This window comes from Aquila chrysaetos, chromosome 12 (genome assembly GCF_900496995.4).
Source record: "Aquila chrysaetos chrysaetos chromosome 12, bAquChr1.4, whole genome shotgun sequence".
Taxonomy (NCBI): Eukaryota; Metazoa; Chordata; class Aves; order Accipitriformes; family Accipitridae; genus Aquila; species Aquila chrysaetos.
The window spans coordinates 24,091,800-24,112,787 of NC_044015.1; the positions used below are offsets into that span (position 1 = coordinate 24,091,800).

At 35.9% G+C, this 20,988-nt stretch overlaps 1 protein-coding gene across 9 annotated transcripts in view; it reads right to left on the reverse strand.

The window, feature by feature from the left end:
* Positions 1-759: 759 nt before the first annotated feature.
* RPAP2 (RNA polymerase II associated protein 2) overlaps positions 760-20,988 on the reverse strand; it is a 41,891-nt gene continuing 21,662 nt past the window's right edge. For 7 of the 9 annotated variants that reach the window (XM_030032874.2, XM_030032875.2, XM_030032877.2 and 4 more), the window contains 2 exons: positions 1,963-2,113; positions 760-1,362 (listed from right to left, as the gene is read on the reverse strand). In XM_030032874.2, coding sequence (XP_029888734.1) covers positions 1,966-2,113 — 148 coding nt within the window. In that variant the 3' untranslated portion in view covers positions 760-1,362; positions 1,963-1,965. Of the gene's footprint in view, positions 1,363-1,962; positions 2,114-9,748; positions 12,011-13,426; positions 13,572-20,988 lie in introns of those variants that run through there. The other 2 variants (XR_005933727.1, XM_041127985.1) reach the window with 2 other exon arrangements.

Genomic DNA, 20,988 nt, shown 5'->3' on the forward strand with positions numbered 1-20,988 from the left:
TAGTAAGGTCTTGTCCCTTCTTTGCATATGTATCAAGTAAAAAGTTTTCCATCATGGTACAACATCAATGTACCTTCTATCCAGATTACATCATGCATTCTTACGAATTTGATATCAGACACGGTCTGGTCATGATGGGTATTTTTTTCCTATTGCATACTTAGAAAAATGCATAGCTTTAACTCTGCATTAAAGCTTTTCCTCATTCTAAATTGTTGCTTTTACGAGTTGTACTGAACATAACTTCCCATTACAAGGTAAGTTAGGAAAAGTGAAGCATCACCTAAATAAACTCTACTGCACAATGAAGCTTCCAGGGAAAAGCTGCATGGGCTTCTGTGTGTTGGGGGCAATCAACATATTTATCCTGATTATCATGAAGGAACTACACAGCAATAAACTGACTGCAGAGTTCCCTTTTGGTGTCTAATTACAGAAACAAAACAAAAGGAATAAACTCTGTTTTTTTGAATGGAGTTGCTATGTGGCAGCCCTGGTAAGTCTTGCTTCAGCCTTAACTAGTGCTGGCATTTGCTGCAGACTGAGCACTGTCAGTTACAACTTTCTTCTGAAGTCTGTCAAAGGACAGTGGCCTATGAAGTGAGAACTATGCAATAAACTATATTATGGAATCATTAAGAATTACTAGTGGATTAGTTTTAAATTGCATTTTATGATCAGTTAGTGACAGAAGCAAGCCTAAACACACTCAGTCTAAACAACACAACTCTTAAATCAAATGACTACTGAAAGAAAAAATTAAGTTTTTAGTTATTAAAATATATTTTAAAGTCCAAATTAGTAACAGTTAGAGGCTGTTTAAAAATAACTTTTACACAAGTTCAAAAACCAACCCTTTTCTTAGAAGTAGCAAGATAAACAGGCTTTAGATCAGACATCTTTGTGTACTGTCGCCATCATTCTTAAGGATCATTGCTCCATGCATTGGGTCAACTGGAAAAATGTCAGCAGCAGTGTTCTTAACACACCAGTCTAATATGCTCCCCGCCCCCCCTTCCCTAATTCCTGTAGACAAATTTTGGCTGAAAATTTCCAAAGCAAGAAAAAAACAAACCAATCCAAATTCCTTTCTACTGCTTTTAAACAGACAGTTTTCAGATGACCTATATTTTAACTAGTCTTCATGCATACCTTGAAACAACTGCTGTTATGGTCAACTTCTCCACAAGACTTCAAAATTCTTATTTATAGGAAGGAAATGAAAAAGCAGAAGTACAAGCAGTACAATTAATACTAAATTTCATTTTTCATCTTAAAAAAAGTTCCAACAATTGAAGGTGTTCTTTTGTTCTCTGTGCCACTGTTTCAGGTAGTAGGAGATGTTAAGACGATCACCTTATTCTGTGGGGAACAAAGGAGTAAGATCAGTAATGTTAATACACTAATTACTTAATTAAATACTATAATGCTATATTCATCGAATCTGTTGAATACGATCAACATAAATAAAGTACTTGCTCTTAAATTTTTCAGCCTACCTAGAATGCAAAATCTAATCTCAGTAGTATGCAAAAAATACATGGCTTTTAGCTCAATTTCATATCACAAAGACTGAACACAACAATTTCATTTTAATAATTAAGAAACCCCGCTGAGACTTAGCCATTGTAGCCACACAGAAATTTTTTTTAATAAATTGTAGTAGAAGTTGAGTAAAAATTCCTCCCAAAATTGCAGTAAACCAACTGTATATAAACCAGCTATATATTCGCAAAAGATTAAAGTGATAAGTAAGCAGCTGGCATTTACTGTAAGTGACAAAATGATGACACTCATTTCCATACCATATATATTTCTTTACTTTAAAATGTACTTTACACATTTTCTACTCTGGCTGATATGATCTGCAGTTACTGTGCACAATTACAAAATGCTGAAAATTAAAACCGTTGTTAACTGGCTTAGTTTTATGACATGCAAGATAGCTTAAAATTGACTGACCATTCAAAGTAGGCAGTCCTTTCTAAATATTCTTGTTAAACTTTCCAGATCTTCATTTTTGAAATGCAGTTCTTCCAGCAATGTAGTCAGGAACTGTGTGTGCATTGGGCTCGTCTGAGTATTCTTGAAAAGTGGAGTAACCTGTGACAATCTGGCAAAAAAACCCCAAAACATACTTGATACAGAAAAGTGACTTTTCAGTGTCAGATGTAAAAAAAGCAAAGCTTGTGAATTCGAACAACTGTATTGAAGAAAGGCAGTTTATAATGCCACACTTGATTCATTACAGTACATAAGATTGTATGTATTATATACAGTATGACCTGTACCAAAATATGAATTTCTGTTAAGATGTAGTGAAACTAAAAAAAAAATCCAATTAGAAAAAAAAAAGAGCTAGTAGTTTGTATGCCTCTAATCAGTTGTATAATGTTATATAATGTAGACAAACAAAATTCAAAGTGTAAAATGTTACATAATTACACATAAGAAAGGAAAGATATCCGTCATTATTTTCTTCTTTACCAAAAAGCTTTTAAATATTCACACTGTAAAAGTTTTATATTTTACTCGTACAAAGAACTATACAAGAGCTATAAAATTCTATCTTAAAGTAACCAAGAAGAATATTTTAACTACAAATTATTAACAAGGTTCCTTGACAGAAGTTGTACTTAATTGGTAAGTCGTACACTGTCAAACTTCATAAAGACATTCAAGAGGGTTGGTCACTTGGACAATTCTCCCCCTGTTCTGCATGCCATAAAACACAAAGTATGTCAAACCAGCAAATGTATTTTGCTTTAATCTGAGATTTCTCCAAACACATAGAAGCCTCTCATAGAGGCATTCTGGATTATTATTAATTTTACTTGATGCACACAGGTACAAGACATCAATTAAATTCTCAAACTGAGGGGCAATTGGAATAATCAGAGCAATTTGATTTCTTAGTTTTGACAGTCTATACCTTAAAGCAGTTTAAATTATACTTCTTGCACACTGAACTGTTTAAAAAATAGGCTTTAAGAAAGCCAGACAAAACTAGAACAAAGCTCATTTAATCTTGAGAAGTTTTTATACGGGATACTAATCTTCAGTTTTAAAGCTGATACTATAGCAAAGATTTGCTATAGTGAAACTATTTTCTGTTTTGGTAACAAAATTAAGTGCCTAAAGTCTCAAAGTGGCTGCAGTCTTAAGAGTGCTTCAGAAAAATAAGGGAATCAAAGGGGGAGTGAGGGGGAAGAAACTGTATTTCTGAATTCAGCTTATGAAGTTTAGCTTTAAAATTCAAACAATACTGGACTTTTCAAAATTTGCTATTTAGCACCAACATTTTACAGAAAATCTTCCATTTGGGTCTGATTTTCTGAACTGCTGAGTAGATGGAGTTCATCCAGTTTCCACTGATTTTAAAAATAACAATGAATGGAAAGCTGAAAGTAGTTGCCAACTAGGAGAATAAAGTATATACATGAGAACAGACAATGGAAATAAATAGGGCATTAGTGCACATCGTGAAAGAGAATGTTATTCATCAGCTGAAATAATGGAAACTGCAAGGCATGCATTACTGTATATTGCATTTAGTTCCAGAATCAACAAGAACAGCAACGGAAGGCATAATCTTCAAAGGATCCAAACCCAAACATGCATAGTGCTGCTGCTAAAATGCATTCCCCAGTTTGGAAGGAGCTATCACCATGCAGATCGTCTACATATATAGTATCTGTATGGACATGAGGTGAAAAGTTGAGCTGTCCGTTTTCATTTGTGCTTTAATTTTATCTGAATCTATTTTTATCCTAAAGTCCTTTCTTTTTCTCATAATTCTATTGCAAAATATTGCAAAGGTAGTAATAGCTGAATCTACTTCCTAAGCATAAATATATTAAAAAAATCTTTAATGAACAAAATCAAGTATTAAAACTTAAGCTGAATGTTAAGTAACTTCAACACCAAACATTACTGACAAGATCGCTTAACAAGAACTCAAATCGCAACAACAGTTACTTCATCTTGAATACTGTATTTAGATAAATAGTGCCATTGACACCTTATACAAAAGAGTTATTTTAGACTATGTTTGTGAAATGATGTACTTTTAATAAGAAACTCAAGGTGGTCTACAGCTTCCCAAAAACTTCCCAGCTCAGAAAGCCTTTACGTGAGTTACAAGTGAGATCAATCACCCTGCAGTCATTGGTATTAAGACCGTCTCCACTTATAGCTGCATATAAAAGAATATTTTAAATTAAGCAAAAATAGTGATAGAACACAAACAAAGGATCTTACAAGACATAGTAAATAGAGTCCCTTAATACAAAAATAAATTTACAAAAAAGTTTGATTAATAGACTTCTAATGAGTTAAATTATTTTCCATTTCTTTTGGGATTCCATTTCAGCGTGTACATTTAGCTAATATTTCAGCTATGAAACACTGACGCTTGGTGAGAAGGACTTTAAAAGATGCTCCAAGTAAGGACATAGTGTGGAAAGAAACAGACTTATGCACAAACTCTGCTATATAAACCCTCCCACAAAAGAGAAGGCTTCACAGTTGGATTTGTGATTTTTGGACTGAGGCCGCTAGGTTTTGTAATGTACTTCATGACAGACAGGACTGAGTTGTTTCTTTCCCGGTGAGAAGTATAGCAGTTACTATTTAAACTGGGAAAACTGAGTGCTTCTGCCCAGGGTTGACAATCTGGAGGTTGATTTTTGCATTATGACGCTTTTATCAGCAGGGGAGCAGAGGAAGTGCTGATAGAGGATCAGAGTAACCATTTCAGAGTGTTAGTCTGGAGACAAGGATAGTGGGAGAAAGACCTGGAGATGCATTATTACCAGTCCTCAATTCGCCTTTCTCAGGATTAAGTAGGTTATATATGAAAAAAGACTGGTGGCATAAGCAGTCATGACTTCCTGAGTGCTGGTGCCAGGCGGCTGTAACACTTGAAACACCCTCTCGGCAATGTTGTAGGTTTACATACGTTTTTTTGAATTTTCTTCCTCCTGCCTTGGGCTTAAGAGAACATTAATAAGAACATTATTTTTCAAAAAGAGCAGAAGACTTGTGCAGTTTTAAGTAATATTCTAAATCTAAAATCTTTATGCCATAAAGCTCACATTTCAAGCAATCTGGTTTTTTAAATTTTTTTTTTTTTGGAATTGCAGTCTGTGATATTACATAGTTTCATGAATTACAAACATGTCCTAACTATCAGACCCTATTTAAGACACTCTGTTTAAAGAGTAGCTATTATAGCCCACACTAAGAAAGAAAAAGGTATTGCTATTGTCAGAGAAACGGCCAGGCACGTTTTAGCTGGGGATCAATTTTTTTCCTTATCTGAATTTTGTTTAAAAACTGGTTAAGCTACTAATTATCCGATAAGCAGAAGACTAAATCAAAAAGTAATTTCAGAGAGGCATGTGTAAGTTTCTAGCAATTAGTTAAAATCTGTGTCCAGATGTGAAATATTTACAAATATACGTACAAACACTTTAATCTTGGAAAACTGTGTCCTTTCAGCATTTAAATGATGCTTTAACTTGTCGTTTGAAAAGCAGTTATCATTGAGTACTTTTCTACTTTTAAGTGCTGTTGGAACAGAAGCAGCAGCTTTTGTCTGCAAAAGGAGCAAGCGCAAGTTGCTAGTCTGCACCGAGTGGTAAGTTCCATGCTCTAAGTAACACTGGCCCAATGTATATTTGAGGTACTGGACAACAGAGCTTTAAGGGCTGTGCTCTCATCCTTGCATGAAATGCTAACTGAATTAAACCACAATGGTATGCAAATAAGCCAGAACAGTATTCAGAATCAGTATCTTCAAGTCACTGAAAGCTGCAATGACCCTATCTCTGAAGAAACTATTGTGACTAATTCAATTTAATGATACACAGGATTTCAGTTCAAGGATCATGGAATTGCCTTGACACTCTGCAGCATCTTCAAAAGGCATAGAATATAAATAGGAAATAGGATACTTGGGACCACAATCATAGCAACTGGCTACTGCAACAATGAAAAGAAAAATATAAATTCTGCTTTTCTGTTACTTCTTTCACATGTTGCAGCATTAGTATGGAACAAACTTTTGTGAATAAAGTCAAATAAAAATAAGAAAAGTGAAAGGATTACGTGATTTTAAAACAATCACCTACAGAAGCACACAAACATAAATGTTACTGTCCAAAGTTAAACACCCGTGCTTCAAAGGGCTGCCTTCAGCACACCCGTTAAAAGGAAACGTTCATGCTCAGTTCATGGAAAAGTAGTACAGCAAGTATCAGACTTCATGAAACAGTGCCGTTTCCTGCACACCCACTTACACCATATGGTAAACATGTCTTTTTTTTAAACTTTACAAAGTGTTAAAAATGTCAAGCTATATCTGATTGATAAAATTAATATTTGCTGGCTATTCCACATGTGTTACACGTTCAAGGAAAAAAAAAAAAAGTGAAATTCAGGTGAAGACCAAGCTATTAAATGACATCTGGCTATTGCAAAATGTTTACATAGTTTCAGTCCTTCAACTCAAAACCCAATCTTTCTATGAAATAGTTGCCTTACAAAAACATTTGACAAGTATATTTAGGAGTTTAACCTAAATTAAAATATTTTTAGAAGTCAGTCACATTATGTGGAGTAAATTTCATTAATTGGTATGGTAGTGTGCACAACTTGGTTACGGTATGCATAGATCTAAGAACAAGACAGCTGAATACATTCAGAAAAAATGATGGTGGAGTAATATTTTTATGTAGTTAAAAGCACTAATTGGCACTTCCTATCCAAAGGTGTGAATATCCTTTCTAAAAAAACCCCTAATTGTACAGTACCATCCTCCCCTCAGATACTGGACTTCAGGAAAACCTTTCTGGACTTTTTGTTTAAGATTAATTCTGTGATCCCCGTTGAAAAAAGTTAAATTTTCAAAGCCACCACTGTGATGTCAGCCAGCTACAACTCTTTGAAATAGACGCCTGAAAACAGGGGTAGGAACACAACCACCTAAGAGTTGGGTTCCCTTCCATTCCCCAAACTTAGTCACTTAAAATTACATGAAAAATGTTGAGAATTTGAGTGCACATAAATTTACCCAATATCATGCAAAGCACTTGTATACTCATGAAGAAAAGCAGTGTGCTTATTCTCAAAAGAGTAATAATAAGCTCCTCCTAGAAAAAGGTAAGTATTGCCACTCTTCCTAACTTTTTCTAATGGCAGAAGCTTAACAAAATAAAAGTCACTGATCGTGGCAGAAGCCATGGATATGAACACAATTATTGCCTTGTTCGGCATGCTTGAAACTTGAACAAGAACAGAATTACAAAGCAGAATGATGGAACAGGCAAGCACCACCTGTCCTTCCATAGAAAGCTTTGGAAAATAGAATATAAACATTTTTGCCAGATATAGGCATTTGAGCACTGTGAATAAGACTCTTAACATAATCATCACAACATAAGATTTTTTTCTTTTTAATTCTCTCAGTTTCTTTCTACCTTTTGTTTTAGGCTCTTAAGACTGAATTTTTTTTTAAGAGCATCATAACCAGGATGACTGATACCTATTCTTCTATCAGAATGACAGAGTTGCACTAATGATCACAAAAGTTTCTTGATCACTCATTTCAATACATGGAAGTGAAGCAAGAGCTGGCAGCATCTATAGGCAGTACTTTTTATTTTTCTTTCCCCACCAAAAACACAGACAGACTACCACATATGTGTGCTATAGGGAGGGTGCCAACAAGCCTCTGAACAAGGTGCCATCAACGGACTCTTGCTAAGGGTCCCTACCTGCAAGTAAGTCCAATGCATTTTTTGCTGTCTTTGGACAGTCACAAATTGGACTATGATCAATTTAGTCCTCTCATCCCACAAGCAGTTTAGCTGAAGGTCTGGTAACATGCACTATGTACACTTAACAAAGAATAAAAATGCTTACAAGCCTCTAACATCAGTTCGGGTGATTATAACATAGCTATTAAAGGTTCCAAGAGATCAATCAGCCATTCCAGCAGTGTGCTGTTAGCACTATGCTTAAGTATATTTGCTCCATTGCTATGACATAAAGTCATGTCACATTGTTAACAAGGACTGATTTAAGGAGAAACAATGCTAAAAAACATGAGGAAACATAACCATGCAGGAGACACTCTGTGGAGTGCCAACAATCATTATCTGTCAACTACTACAATAAAGCATTAAGTAGAACCCTATCTGAATAGAAAAAAAAAAATCCTTTATACTAAAAGTCTTCCAGGGTATTGCCAATATTCAGACACAAATGAAAAATATTTTAATGGAAACTCTCCATTGAAGTGTGTTGCTGGGATTTGGCAAGGACTGGTTAGTGATCCAGTGCTCTTTTTGTGTGTGTGATCAAATGGCTCTGAAAGCAGAACAGCTTATCGATGTCTAAGTCTTTAATTCAAAAGCAGGGAATACCACCATTGTGTGGGTCACAGAAAATGGAAATTAATTTGGAAGTCTGTCAAATTTCCATTCAAAACTCACACTTGCAGGACTATTACGAGTCAATTCCAGATTTGGAAAATCGAAGTCATGAATGCAAGACAGCCCATCTTTGTGTACTTTCGAAGAATTAAGTTACAAGGCCATAAAACCACAAGACTTTCAGCTTTCACCACCCTCCACATATTTTTTTGTAAACATTTGGGACAGTATACCTAAATATCAAGTGTTTTTGAGATTTCTGAAGAGTATTAACATACTCTTCTTCCCAGCTCTGTTGCTACCATTTTGAGGTGAAATCATGAGGGAAATCATCTCTGATTGATTGCTTCTACAAGGTATAAGGGATTGGAATGGTACTGCATGGATCAAAACAAGCCGTATGCAGCAATGTCAGCTGACAAGTGGTAGGATAGGGACTGTTTTTCACACAGACCCTGTAGAAGACGCTGTGGAAAGGCGCTCCACTGGGGAGCCCAGAGCAAGCCCTTCTGCACTGGACAGCTAAGCTGAGCATATTGTACCACCTCTTGGACCAAAGGCAGGCTATAAGGCAGTACCAAAGAGGATGCCATTACTTAGACAGGAGCCCCTAAAGTTGTTTCAGTAATACAAGGTACTTTTTGAATTCATCAATAGCCCAAGACTCCTTCAGCAGCTATCTGCAGTAAACTTCCTACTCCTTGCATTTCAAGTAGAAGAGCGAGCACAAAACCTCATCCGCAGATTTAAATAAACTTTTGAACAGATTTATAAAAACTAAGTATCAGTATGATACTGCAGGTCATTCTCAGTAATAGTTCAACTCATTTAGTGTTAAAAATCCTCTAGAAATACACAAAGCCATGTTGAATGAATGAATGGGGACAACCAGGCCATTATAATGTGTTCTACTTGTGTCAACGCACAAGGACTGGGGTGTTTTGGTTTTATGTTTTTTTGTTTTGTTTTGTTTTGGTTTTTTTCTTTTTTTTTTTTTTTTTTAATACTTCAAATATATTTGCACTACTCTTATGTTACAGATTTGATAGGCTGAGCAATGCAATAAAATGTTATTAATCAGAAATGCCATTCTTTTAATATAGCAGTTTTATAGAATACAGTCTTAGATTCCATTTTAATTATGTTCCTATGAAGGAAGTCTCCAACACAACTGATTAAACAAAAGTAATTGTTTTGTTTAAGACAAATGGCTAGACTGAGTCAATACAACAAATGTTACAGATCAGCAATAAAACTCATTGAAATAGATGTACGTACAGGCAGATGGTCTATGGGCTGCAATGCACTACTGGAGTGTTGCCAATGTATCAATCACTTAATAACAGTGCCTCAGTTGATGGGGTGAACTGAAACTCTTGCTGCATTTATCTATTTCATGAACTCCTACATTTTGACAGAGTAAGTCAAAGCATCACTGTAATTCTGAATGTTCTTCACAATATATTGACTGCTTGCTTATTTGAGGTAGAGTCCCCTCACTTACCAGTATATCACTGGATACAGTACACTTGTCTAAGGACAGCAATTTTGTTAGTAAAGTATCTTAAATCACAGCAGAGATTTCCACAGACCTTAAAGCATAATGCATCCATCAGGCAAAAGTCAGTATCAGACAGAAAGCTAATTTGAAGCACAACGTGAGTGTAGTTCTAAGTTAAAGAAAGATGCAACACCAGGGAGCTTAAAAAAATTATAACCTTTGGTATAATTAAGTGGTTACACAATCATACTGTTTTAACATACAGTCAGAAATTAGAAAACATCACAGCCTCAACTTAGCTAATTTAGCTGTTATGCTCACAGTTTTGGTTAAAAAACCCACTTGTTTCTTATAACTTCAGTTTGAGCACAATTTAAAAAGCTCAACATTTAAAAAAGAACCTTAAAAGCAAAAGACTGTCTCTAGAGTGAGCATTTACCATTAGAACACATTAATATTTGACAGACGATCTTGAACTGGAAGCATCTAACTTAAAAAGAAGATGCAGAAGTATTTAACTATATCTCTGGAATTAACTCTTCTTTTAAATTAAACAATACTAGTGCTGAAAAAAAAGTAATAATGATCAGTGTAATTTGCAACTGAAATTAAAGCAACCTCTAATTTGGGGCCCTTTGTTAGCATACCCTATTGGTCAGAGAGGGAAGTAGGTATTCAGCGGCAGTTTTCTTTAATCTCCCCGAATTTATTCCTATATTCTGCTTTCTTAATGAAAGATAAAACACTCTAAAGCCCACAGTGTTGAATTGTAACAACTGACAGAAATAAACAGGCAATTTTCTTACTGAGGGAAAAAAGCTACTTCTGGTCTAGTTTCAAATACAGCCTGAAGATCCTGTTCTCATCATAAAGACAAGAATTTTGTAGCTAAAGTGCAACTTATGTTTTATTTATTTAACTTCCTTTCATTATTGTGTACTGACTTGTCCACAGAATCCAGCACAGACACTTTAATCCTCTGATGGCAACAGAAACTAAATTATTCATAATTTAAAATTTTTGTCCACTACATTTAAATCAATGCTACAAACACTGATTCAAAATCAATGACTGAAATTCCTACATAATCCAAGTATACAGCAAAACTTAAGGTTCATTCAAAAGTTAACTCTGTTAGTTGTTTCCACTTACCTTCATTTGTTCCTATGCAGCTTCTACAAGTCTGTTCAAGAGAAATGTTCTCTTTGATACATGTTTATGTATATACTTAAACAAAATACGTATTTTTCTCCCTTTAAGTTCACCTTCCACACACACTCTTCATATAGTTGGTGTCCAGACATAAGTCACCTTCCATTCCCTTTTAATGGGGCCAAAATTTCACTTGTGGTGCAGCCAGATGGATACAACTAACAGTAAAAGGAAAGCATTCCTACAGTAACAAGAGTTTATCTAACCATTTGATAAAAGTGCTTACTAACAACTGAAAAAGAGACAACGGATTTGCTTACTCCTTCCTTCCCCCCACCCCCCCAATCAGTTATTTGTATCCAAATAGGGAACTGGCAATTCAGAAAACAATCTGAGGCGCACCTAAAGCTGTACCAGCCCGAACACCACTGCTTTCAAGGGCAGTGGTCAGGGAGTTGGGTCAGGCCTTTAGGAGCAGGCTGTGCAGCAGAGTTCCCTCGTGTCATACCATGCTCTCCTCGCATGGGCTTTGGAGGCCACGTGAGCATTTGCAAAATACTTTACTGGTTCTACTCTAACGTACCATATGAGAGTTCACGTTTTGTTTTTCTGTCAAGCTGCATAAGGAATTTTTTTGAAAAGCACCCCTGTGTTTTAACTGTACTATGCAGGGGAGACACGTTGAGGCAACAGGCTTATAGCTACCTTATCAGGTACAGAAACTGTTTATTTAAAATGGATTTAATAAAATGCAAATGTTCTGGATCTTTGTATTTTTTTAAACCTAACGAAAAACTATTTGCATGAACAGCAGGATGTGTTGTTTATGCCACTTTCTTCCTCTCCCCTGAAAGTAAAGGATCGCTCCATCAGCTGCCAGCTGTTACTTCTAACAGCCAGCTGTATAACTTCAAAGGTCCTGCAACGAAAAGGTTTTATAATAATGTTGCACTGATACAACAAGATACAGAAAAGGAAAAAAACTCAAGTAAATGCAGACTGTCCTCAAAATATTAACTTCTGGTAAGATAGATGACCTTTGACTTTTGATGAAGGACAAGTAAAACACTTTCGTATATATAAAAACATTCCATTTGCATCATTAGGTCAGTAATTAATTTTACAGGCAAAGTAAAAGTCTAATGCAAAGGACCACCCAAAATAAGTCTGAAAATACATAATGTGTTCAAAGAAACTATGGTGAGACATTTCATCAAATGGTGTAACAATTTAGTATAGCCATTTATTGCTATTTGTGTCAGTTCTGAACATTATATACTTGAAGACAACATACCTTAGAATGTACACTGTATATACGAATAACTGAAAAAAATTAAATTAAAAATGCCTCAAAAATTAGATAAGCATCTGAAACTCTCAGTTCATGTAACATACTATTTTACCACAACATATATAATACAAATCTTCTCAGCAAGTAACTAGAAAACGGCATTTCTCACTATTCCCATTTTTCAGCTCCCTGTGAGCGACCAGTAGCATATAAGCATGATAGCAACAATTTCTATTCAGCAGAGAGAAAATTTACAAGTCTATTGCTTTGTACAATTATCTTAACCTTTGCAATGCAAACATCAACACTGTTTCTTCTCACACAGTATCACTCCTATAATGTTCCTTCTGAGCAAGTTTCCTGACCTTGTATATGCACACATAAAACAAAATCAGTTCCCTCAGCAATTGTCCAGGAAAGGAACTACACGTCTCAGAACATTGAGCAGGTGCAAAATGACATCAACACTCTCTGCAAGCATTTGCTAGCATTATGCTGATCCTGTACCACTAAGCAGTTGGCTTCATTAAGTACTCGGGGATCACTGTTTTTAACCCAGGCTTAGCCTGTCTAATGAGACAAGACGGCCAACACTCTGGAAATACTTTGATGTTACAATGCCAGTGACAAAAATTCAGGGACCCATGACTCCTTTAAAGCTATAGTAATAGTACATAATGGTTCTATTTGCCTCCTGTTATAGTGATATTTAGGAACCCTATTTTCAAACACTTACTTATTTTAAAATGACTACCAAGACTGTCATCAACACAAATACCATATAGGTCTGGCAAAAAACAATTACTTCAGCAATCATATGCAAAACAGTTTCCAGATTTCTTTAACAGGAGATTAGAAAAACCTCTAGCCAGACAAGATCACCAAAAGAAGCAGCAAAACCAGCTCAACAACATCTATGGTTTCTTATCCAGAGTACTCTTCATACAAAGTTTAGCTGGATCAGAGATTGTATTTCACCATTTTGTATTAATAGATATGACTGCAGGATGATTTTTTAAAAACCAAATGGAGTATGGTACTCACCTTTACATCACCATATTCCAAGTTATTAATACAACATTAGTTCACAGACATGAAGCATCAGAACTTCTGTAATACTGTGCGCCATTTAAAGCACTTATATTCATACAGGGATTTGTTCCAAAATGTTTCAATTTAGCTTACTTATCTGCATAAAGCCAAGGCAAAAAAAAGTTTACAATATAAACCCAGAAGAAATCACTATCAGCTGTTTCTCTCTAACAAATAGAAGTTTCTTAGGTACACATTTCAAGGACCGGCCTTGTTTAAAAAGCTCCATTTATTTGAAGTCTGTTTCCTGCTAACCAGCTGACAGATCAAAGGTACTTCTCAGTCCTACCATTTGTTCCCATTTTCCCCTCTTTTTCAACTTAGTCAAAATTTTAAATTTAATAAATTAAAAATTTATTTTAAAATTGATCCTTTCATCCTTCTCAGTCTTCTATTCCTTACTTTTTATGTTCCACAAAGTTTTCTTGTGACACTCTCAAATACTGGAATCTATGCCATTGAAGTCTTTGGGTTACTTAGCTAAATGAAATTAAGCACAGGTATAAGTCTCTGTAAGATTAAAAAATGCTAAGATGTAAGCTTTTGAGAGCCTGAACCTTTTAAGTACTTTGTAAAATATACATTGTTGTATAAATTATTGTGCACATACAGTGGGACAACTTAGTATCTAAAAGATGCTTTTATATGCAAACCTGGTACATTTTATGAATTAAACATTGTTTAATCCATTTTTTGCAACTGATGGATTTTTTTGTTGCCACATACTGGTAATCTATTCCTGTCAATTCATTATCTCAGTGACATGCAAAAAAAAATTCAGTAAAGATTAAATAAAATATACTGTCTTACAGTTAAAACAACTACAATGTAATATGCTTAGGTAAATAATTTGTCAATACTTGACTTTATAAAATGTACTCAACTGTACTCAGTTACTATGGAAACAATGATCATAAAATTGATCATAGTTTAGTTTCACAACTTTCTAACATTGTAACTTGATTGGCTTTTCAGTCCAATATACGGATCAAACACCTCGAATAATGCAGCTGAGTAAAGAGACCTGCTAGGAATAGACTGGCTTCAACTGTGTCCGAATTTTTTTTCTTCAGAAGTTAAACATAAGGACCTCAGCAGTTTTCTACTTGCCTTTCCCAGTTTTGAAAACAAATGCCAGTGCAGTTTTGGACCCCTCAAAATGAAGTTCTTAAAAATCCCCCAAAACACCTTTTCCCAGTCATGCCAGCTCACAGTAGGTTTAAAAAAAACCAACAAAAAACCAAAACCCAACCCCAAACCCTTTTCCTGTTTATTTCCAGGTCTATTACTGACTTGATGATCTCCAGTAAATCACTTTTCTACTCTTAATCTCAACTTTACCGTAACAGAAGAACACTATTAACACTGATTTGTGAAAGTATACTGACCTAAAAAAAGCAGCAATATGTGATGAGGTTTGAAACAAATACGAAGAGCCACATGAATCTCAACTATTCTTTATGCTTTTAAAAAATTGAATACCTCATCTCAGAAGTACTGAGTTTTATGATGAATAAGTCTAGATCTATGCAGTGTCTTCCTAAAACGTTCAGATGGATAGAGATGGACAGAGAGGGCGAAAGAGAGATGCATTTCTGTGGAACATAGGTTATAAGCATGGTATACCTCAGAATGAAATGAAACATACTGAGATCCCAGTAACAACTGAGCATCTGTACAGTTTTTCCATCAGTGCTGGTTTTGCACCTAGTAGTACGTAATTATACATACACACTTTGCAGTTTCTGGACTAAGCTCCCATATACTGGTTAGCTATGTTTGCTACCAGCCAATTAAAGCACACTTTTGCTTTTGGGAGGAATGGGAAGAGAAGAACATGTGCTGTTACGGACACAAGTGTTCCAGTTTCTTTGTATTATGCCATGCAAAATTTTATGAATATATAGTTATTTTATGTTTATATATACAACATTCTGGTTAACTGTTGGTTGCCATCTTAGCCCAAGTATTTATTTTAATTATATGCTTCATATCAAAAGAGCCACCTGCACCCTGATGCTCTATCTGCTAGCTTCGATTGTCTGTAAATTCCAAGAGCTTCATCATACCCCATCACCTAACGATACACTTTATACATCATCTGCTTGTCAGTGACATGTATTTCCTTCCTTCCTTCCCCAAAGAGGCTGTATTTTCTGTTTTCATAAATATGAAAGGAACACATTTCAGAAAATACTGTACATTTTTTGCCTTCACTGTTAACATCCCACATCAGGATCAGAACTTAATTGCCAGACATGATGAGACCAGTGGGTGTCAAAATGTTTTTGTATCTCAAGAAGTAACAAGCTAACAAGAAGTACAAACTTCCTCTGCACTGGATTCATACAGTATTAGGAAATGAAAACAAGTCTCCCGTTCATCAGTGTACTGCCTACTATCAATCATTACATAAAAAATAATTTGCCTCCTTTCTGAATTAATTAGTTGTAATCTTCTCCTCTCCCCTCCATATTTTTCATGCCTATGAGTCATTTTTAGTTTATCCCTGGTCACTGTAGAATATTACAGGAACACCAACATTCTCCAACATAACATTATCAATATGAAAGCTAATAAAATGCATGTCTCTATTTCCCCCTAACTGACATAGATCTTTGATGCATGGGTCTTTAAGTAGGTCTGTGGACCACTTAAACTGTTCTGATCCAAGCAAACTATAACTTAGCTCAGTTATTCAATTAATTTTGTTTTCTAAGACATAATTCATTCATAAAGCAAGATTTTTAAGATCTTCATAGTTTTTAATCACTTTCAGGATTCTTCCTCCTTAAAAACCATTATACACTTCATAGCAAAAATATTGTCTGCCATGTCAGGTCTGACACTTTCAACTGCAATATGACAAAGCAAACTAGGACCACCAAAATGAAGTATTGTCTTTCTAGACAGCATGTCTTACTGTCTAGCATTACAAGGCTTTATATTCCATAATCTGCATCAAGCACTCTAAGGAGAGGAATGATTAGATCTTCAAAAGATAATGCTCTTTCAGGGATTTTCTACAATCAACGTTTTTCTGTTATAGTGGTTCCAGAAGAGTTAAGGAATACAATATTTCTACTTTGGGCACAATTTATTTAAGTGCCAATTTATTTAAGTGCCAGAGAAGACAATGACACACCACTTAGCCTAGTAGAGGTACCATTATGACTGCACAGAAGCAAACCAATTAATCCAAAACCCATGCTAAAAACTCTGCTGGTACAAAATGCCTGGGGATCACGTGCTAGGAAGCCGTAGTAACCTTTCCAGTGATGTGTACCTCTACATTTTTTTTGGTTCAGAAACAGCAAGCCAAATCAACACTGATTTTCATCTGACGATGAAGTTTCCTGTAAGTCAAAAACACTGCCTATGTGTCATGTCCCTATTAATGTAGGCTGTTCTTTAGAAAGTTTACTAAGATAAAACTCTGAAAATAAAAGATGCAAGTGTGTGTCAAAGTCATGTTTTTCTTTTAACAGATGGGTAATGTTTCATGATAAAAAAATATTTGCATTGAATGTATTAAGATTAATTATTAATAAGGAAGCAAGTATATTTTCATAGGTCTACAGCTTCAGGATTCAGTTGCAAAATTAACAGTTCAGTTTGCTCAGTGGATGAAGTTAAAATACATTTAGTTTAAAACTAAGTTTAGGGCAGCTGTTAACAGTGTGGATTACTTATGTCTTACTTGCAGCATTAGTTCAGAACTGTCTATATTACCATGTAACTGTACAATTTACTCTGTGCTGTGACATGACTTCCAATAAGCAAAGCTGTATGCAGCAATTATGGAATGAGGAAAAACATGACATTACAAAAGAAATCTTCTAAATATATACCTTCTCAAGAAACATAAATTTTAAATGGTTCTCTCTCTAATAGGGCTGGGCAATTTTTCCATGTGCTTGATCAGCACATAGTTGTGGTGTAGAGTTCAACAGGACATCAACTTCACTGACTGAGTTCGCTCCCCAAAGAGTCAACATGATAAAGCAGTCTTCTGAAATCTAGCATGCTATCTTTCACAGGGTTGAAACAGAAGTTGCAACAAAAATCTCTTGTTTACTCACACAAAAGGCGGAGGAAAGTACTTTCCCTACTACCATATTCTTAATTCACAAGTACATTTGGAATATAAAGTTCCCAGGGTGACTAAAGCAGAAGATCCAAAATTATGTTCAACATAAAAGTATTTCTAGATTCTAACAAAAAGATTAGTCAGAAGAACACCACCATGAAGGACAATTTAATACTGGTGATGGACTTTGCACACCAGCTTTGCACAGTTGGGCATGACTTCAGTCTGAATGCCCACACATACAGCTGCTGGGAACATGAAGATTTCTTTCTCTTGGAGGGATTTCCAAGACATTTGGGAGAAAGCCATGACCCTGCTCTTCCCTTGCGCCGGGCAGCAAAACTGGCAGGTGCAGAGAAGACAGCTTTCTGAGCCAATCCCCCTAACTCCATGCAACAGAAGTCCAGGAGACAGCGTGTGCTAAGGCTCCACTCCTGCTGATGAGGTCAAGGACCAGAACTGTAAAGGGGAACTAATTATCCTGGACTCACCTCAGAGAGTTTGTGCTGGGCATGCATGAAAGTTACACAGCACATCCAAATCTCCCATTCAGAAGGCGATTTCTCATCCATGAGAGATACTAGAATGGAAAGAGACTGCAGCTGTGTGTGCTGCAATGAAATCCACAGTGTCACTTTCCTGCGTAACAGCACTACAGCAACACAGCGTGGGTTTTTTGTATAAGGAAAAACACCTGCTTTGAAGCTGCTAAGGTTTCTTCTTCTATTTTCTCCCTTATGAATGATGAAGATATTTTAAAGTTGGCACTGATTAATGTCCCGATTAACAACACTGCAAATCCCTCAAAATACTGTTCTGTATATGTTTCCTAAGTAATACTGGAACATGCTAGGAGGAAGTAAAGTAATACTGATCTCCTCCACAATATGCCAAACAAACAGATTTGAGTTTGCTCAGAAAGTGCTGATAAGTAAGAACTGCTTAACAGAAAACCTATTTGAGTTCACACTCACCAAATGACAACCTAAAATTATTAAGAGAGAAAAAGGGAAGAATATACTTTTTAATTTTCTAACGTGTTAAGACAAACTTACCTTTTCTCTATTTCACACAATAATATAACTCTACAGATATCTCTATAGATACAGAGACCAAGAGTAGAGACAATACTATGACCACATTCAAACACTTTTATAAAATAAAGACTTTTTGGATTTTTGGTCCTGCAAACTCTGTTTCAAAATGGGAAATAATTATATTTCTAGGTTAATGATAAATGATTTTTCTCAGCTGAAACCTGGAACCAATCTTCTGTCATCAGACTTGCTAAATAAACAACCATCCAGCTGACTTGTATGTGGTTTCTGTAGGAAAAAGAGTCACTCTGCAAGTCTGATTCATACCCAATATGTATTTATACATTAGATTTGTACATTTCAAGCATTCAGACATTTTCAGACAAGAACACAGTAGTGATACTGCAGACATCTGAATTCCTCTTAAACTAATTTAGAAATGTCAGTGTTGAGCAATAGATGTGCTCTCGTGTGCAAAGAAGTAAAAACGTCTACTTGAACCCAAGATTCTCCAGTTCCTGAACTGTTATCTCCAAGAGAGTAAACCTCTAGAGTACATCTCCACATGACACATTTATCTAAAGTGGCTGCACACATATAATGATGGCTTTTGTTTAGTGATCATGGTCATTTTGAGTTTGTTTAAATACTGCAGCCGAATGCTTATAAACTAATCCCAGAACATTTTGAAATGCTTCAAAGCTTTTAGTGGGGGAACCTCTTGCACAGGCTTTGTAAATGAAGCTGACCACAGTTCACTGGAACCAGCCAGCTCAGATAAGTAAGATGAAAGCAGACATTTCCTGAAAATATCTTGAAAGCTTTCCATTAGACTGTACCAGGGGTATACACTAAAAACAGCAAGTGCCCATGCTTGTATAGCAACCAATCTTCCCACTGCTTTCTCCATTCTTTCTTGAACTACTGTATTTGTTATCTGTCTATCCGCTTCATTTGATATCTTGCAAAGTTCTTTGGGGGAAAAAGATGCAACTTCTGTATTCTGTTTTACAGTACATTATAAAGCGGCTATTACTATAATAAAAAAGTCTGCTTAACATAGTAAACATCGCAACAGGAAGACACAGAAACCTACCACTGCCAAAATTATTACAAATGGCAAATAAATAAGAAATTTGATCTACAGATCATTTTAACCACTCCATGATAGGCATGAATGCAATTATTTGAACATAATTCTCTGGCTGTCAAAGTGTACTCTAAGAAGGTCGATACGGCATTGCTGAATGTGCTGGTCGTAAAGACCGGAGTGCCTCAGGCTAGATTTTCAATAAAGGCTGAGTCTGGCTGTTCACACTTTATATGCTAATTTGATTGAATAAATCCAGCTGTTCACTAGGAAGAGGAAATGCTCCACTATTGCGATCTCCAACATTTTATACTTTGAGAAAGACAGTCACACTGTCTAGTTTCAGGCACTTTATTTCAGAGCAATGAATTAGAAGCCCAGGTTTCTTTGTCAATAGACTCAAGGACACTTAAGTACTTTTAATAGCTTCTCAAGGACCAGCAGACTATAAAGGGAGCCTAGGTCTAATTTAAGCACCAAAATTAGGTATTATGACTATCCAACATGCTGTATCCTACAGAGTTAATATGGACACTCCAATGAAGAGAGGATAGTATTATCACAACATAATACAAAGTATTAAGCAGTGATGACACTTGAATTCAATACAGCAGTAATGATAATAGTTATTCTGCCCAGTAGCGTATCACAAAAAGGGTCAGGGCACTCTGAAAGTGCACTGTGAAGTTAGGTACACTGTTTGAGTCCTCAACACACACTAGCCATATATGAGAAGGAAGTGGTGAGCCACAATATCGATGCACAAAATGGGGTACAAGCGAAGTCCAACAGTTGCTACTTTAAACAAAACAACCCTGCCCCCTTCCAAACAAAACAAAAAATACTTGAGGTCTTACTAGGTTTTTTTGAGGTATACGCTGAAATCCCATGCTCACTCTGCCTTCTGTAGTCTCTGTTTTTATACCTCTTGCACCCCGAGGTACCTGTAATATGGTCTTTCATCCTCCTGGAAAGAGGAAGTATTATCATCTTCCAGGGTGTTGCTTATGCTACTTCACTGTTTAGTGTTAGGAGTAAAATGGCCATCCTGTGTCTGGGACCAGGTCAAGACCTGTGAATACTTATTCTGAAAACGTTCTCCTCTTTCAGTGACAGAAGATAGTAAAGAGCCACTCTGACTCAGGCCCCATACAACTCTGCAGTCAGTGACAGAAGCTAGTAAAGAGTCACTCTAACTCAGGCCCCATACAACTCTGCGATCTAAATGACACTGCACGTGCTGCAACATGCATCATCTCTCAGTATAGCTAAGGGGAAGCCGGAGGAGACTTTAATA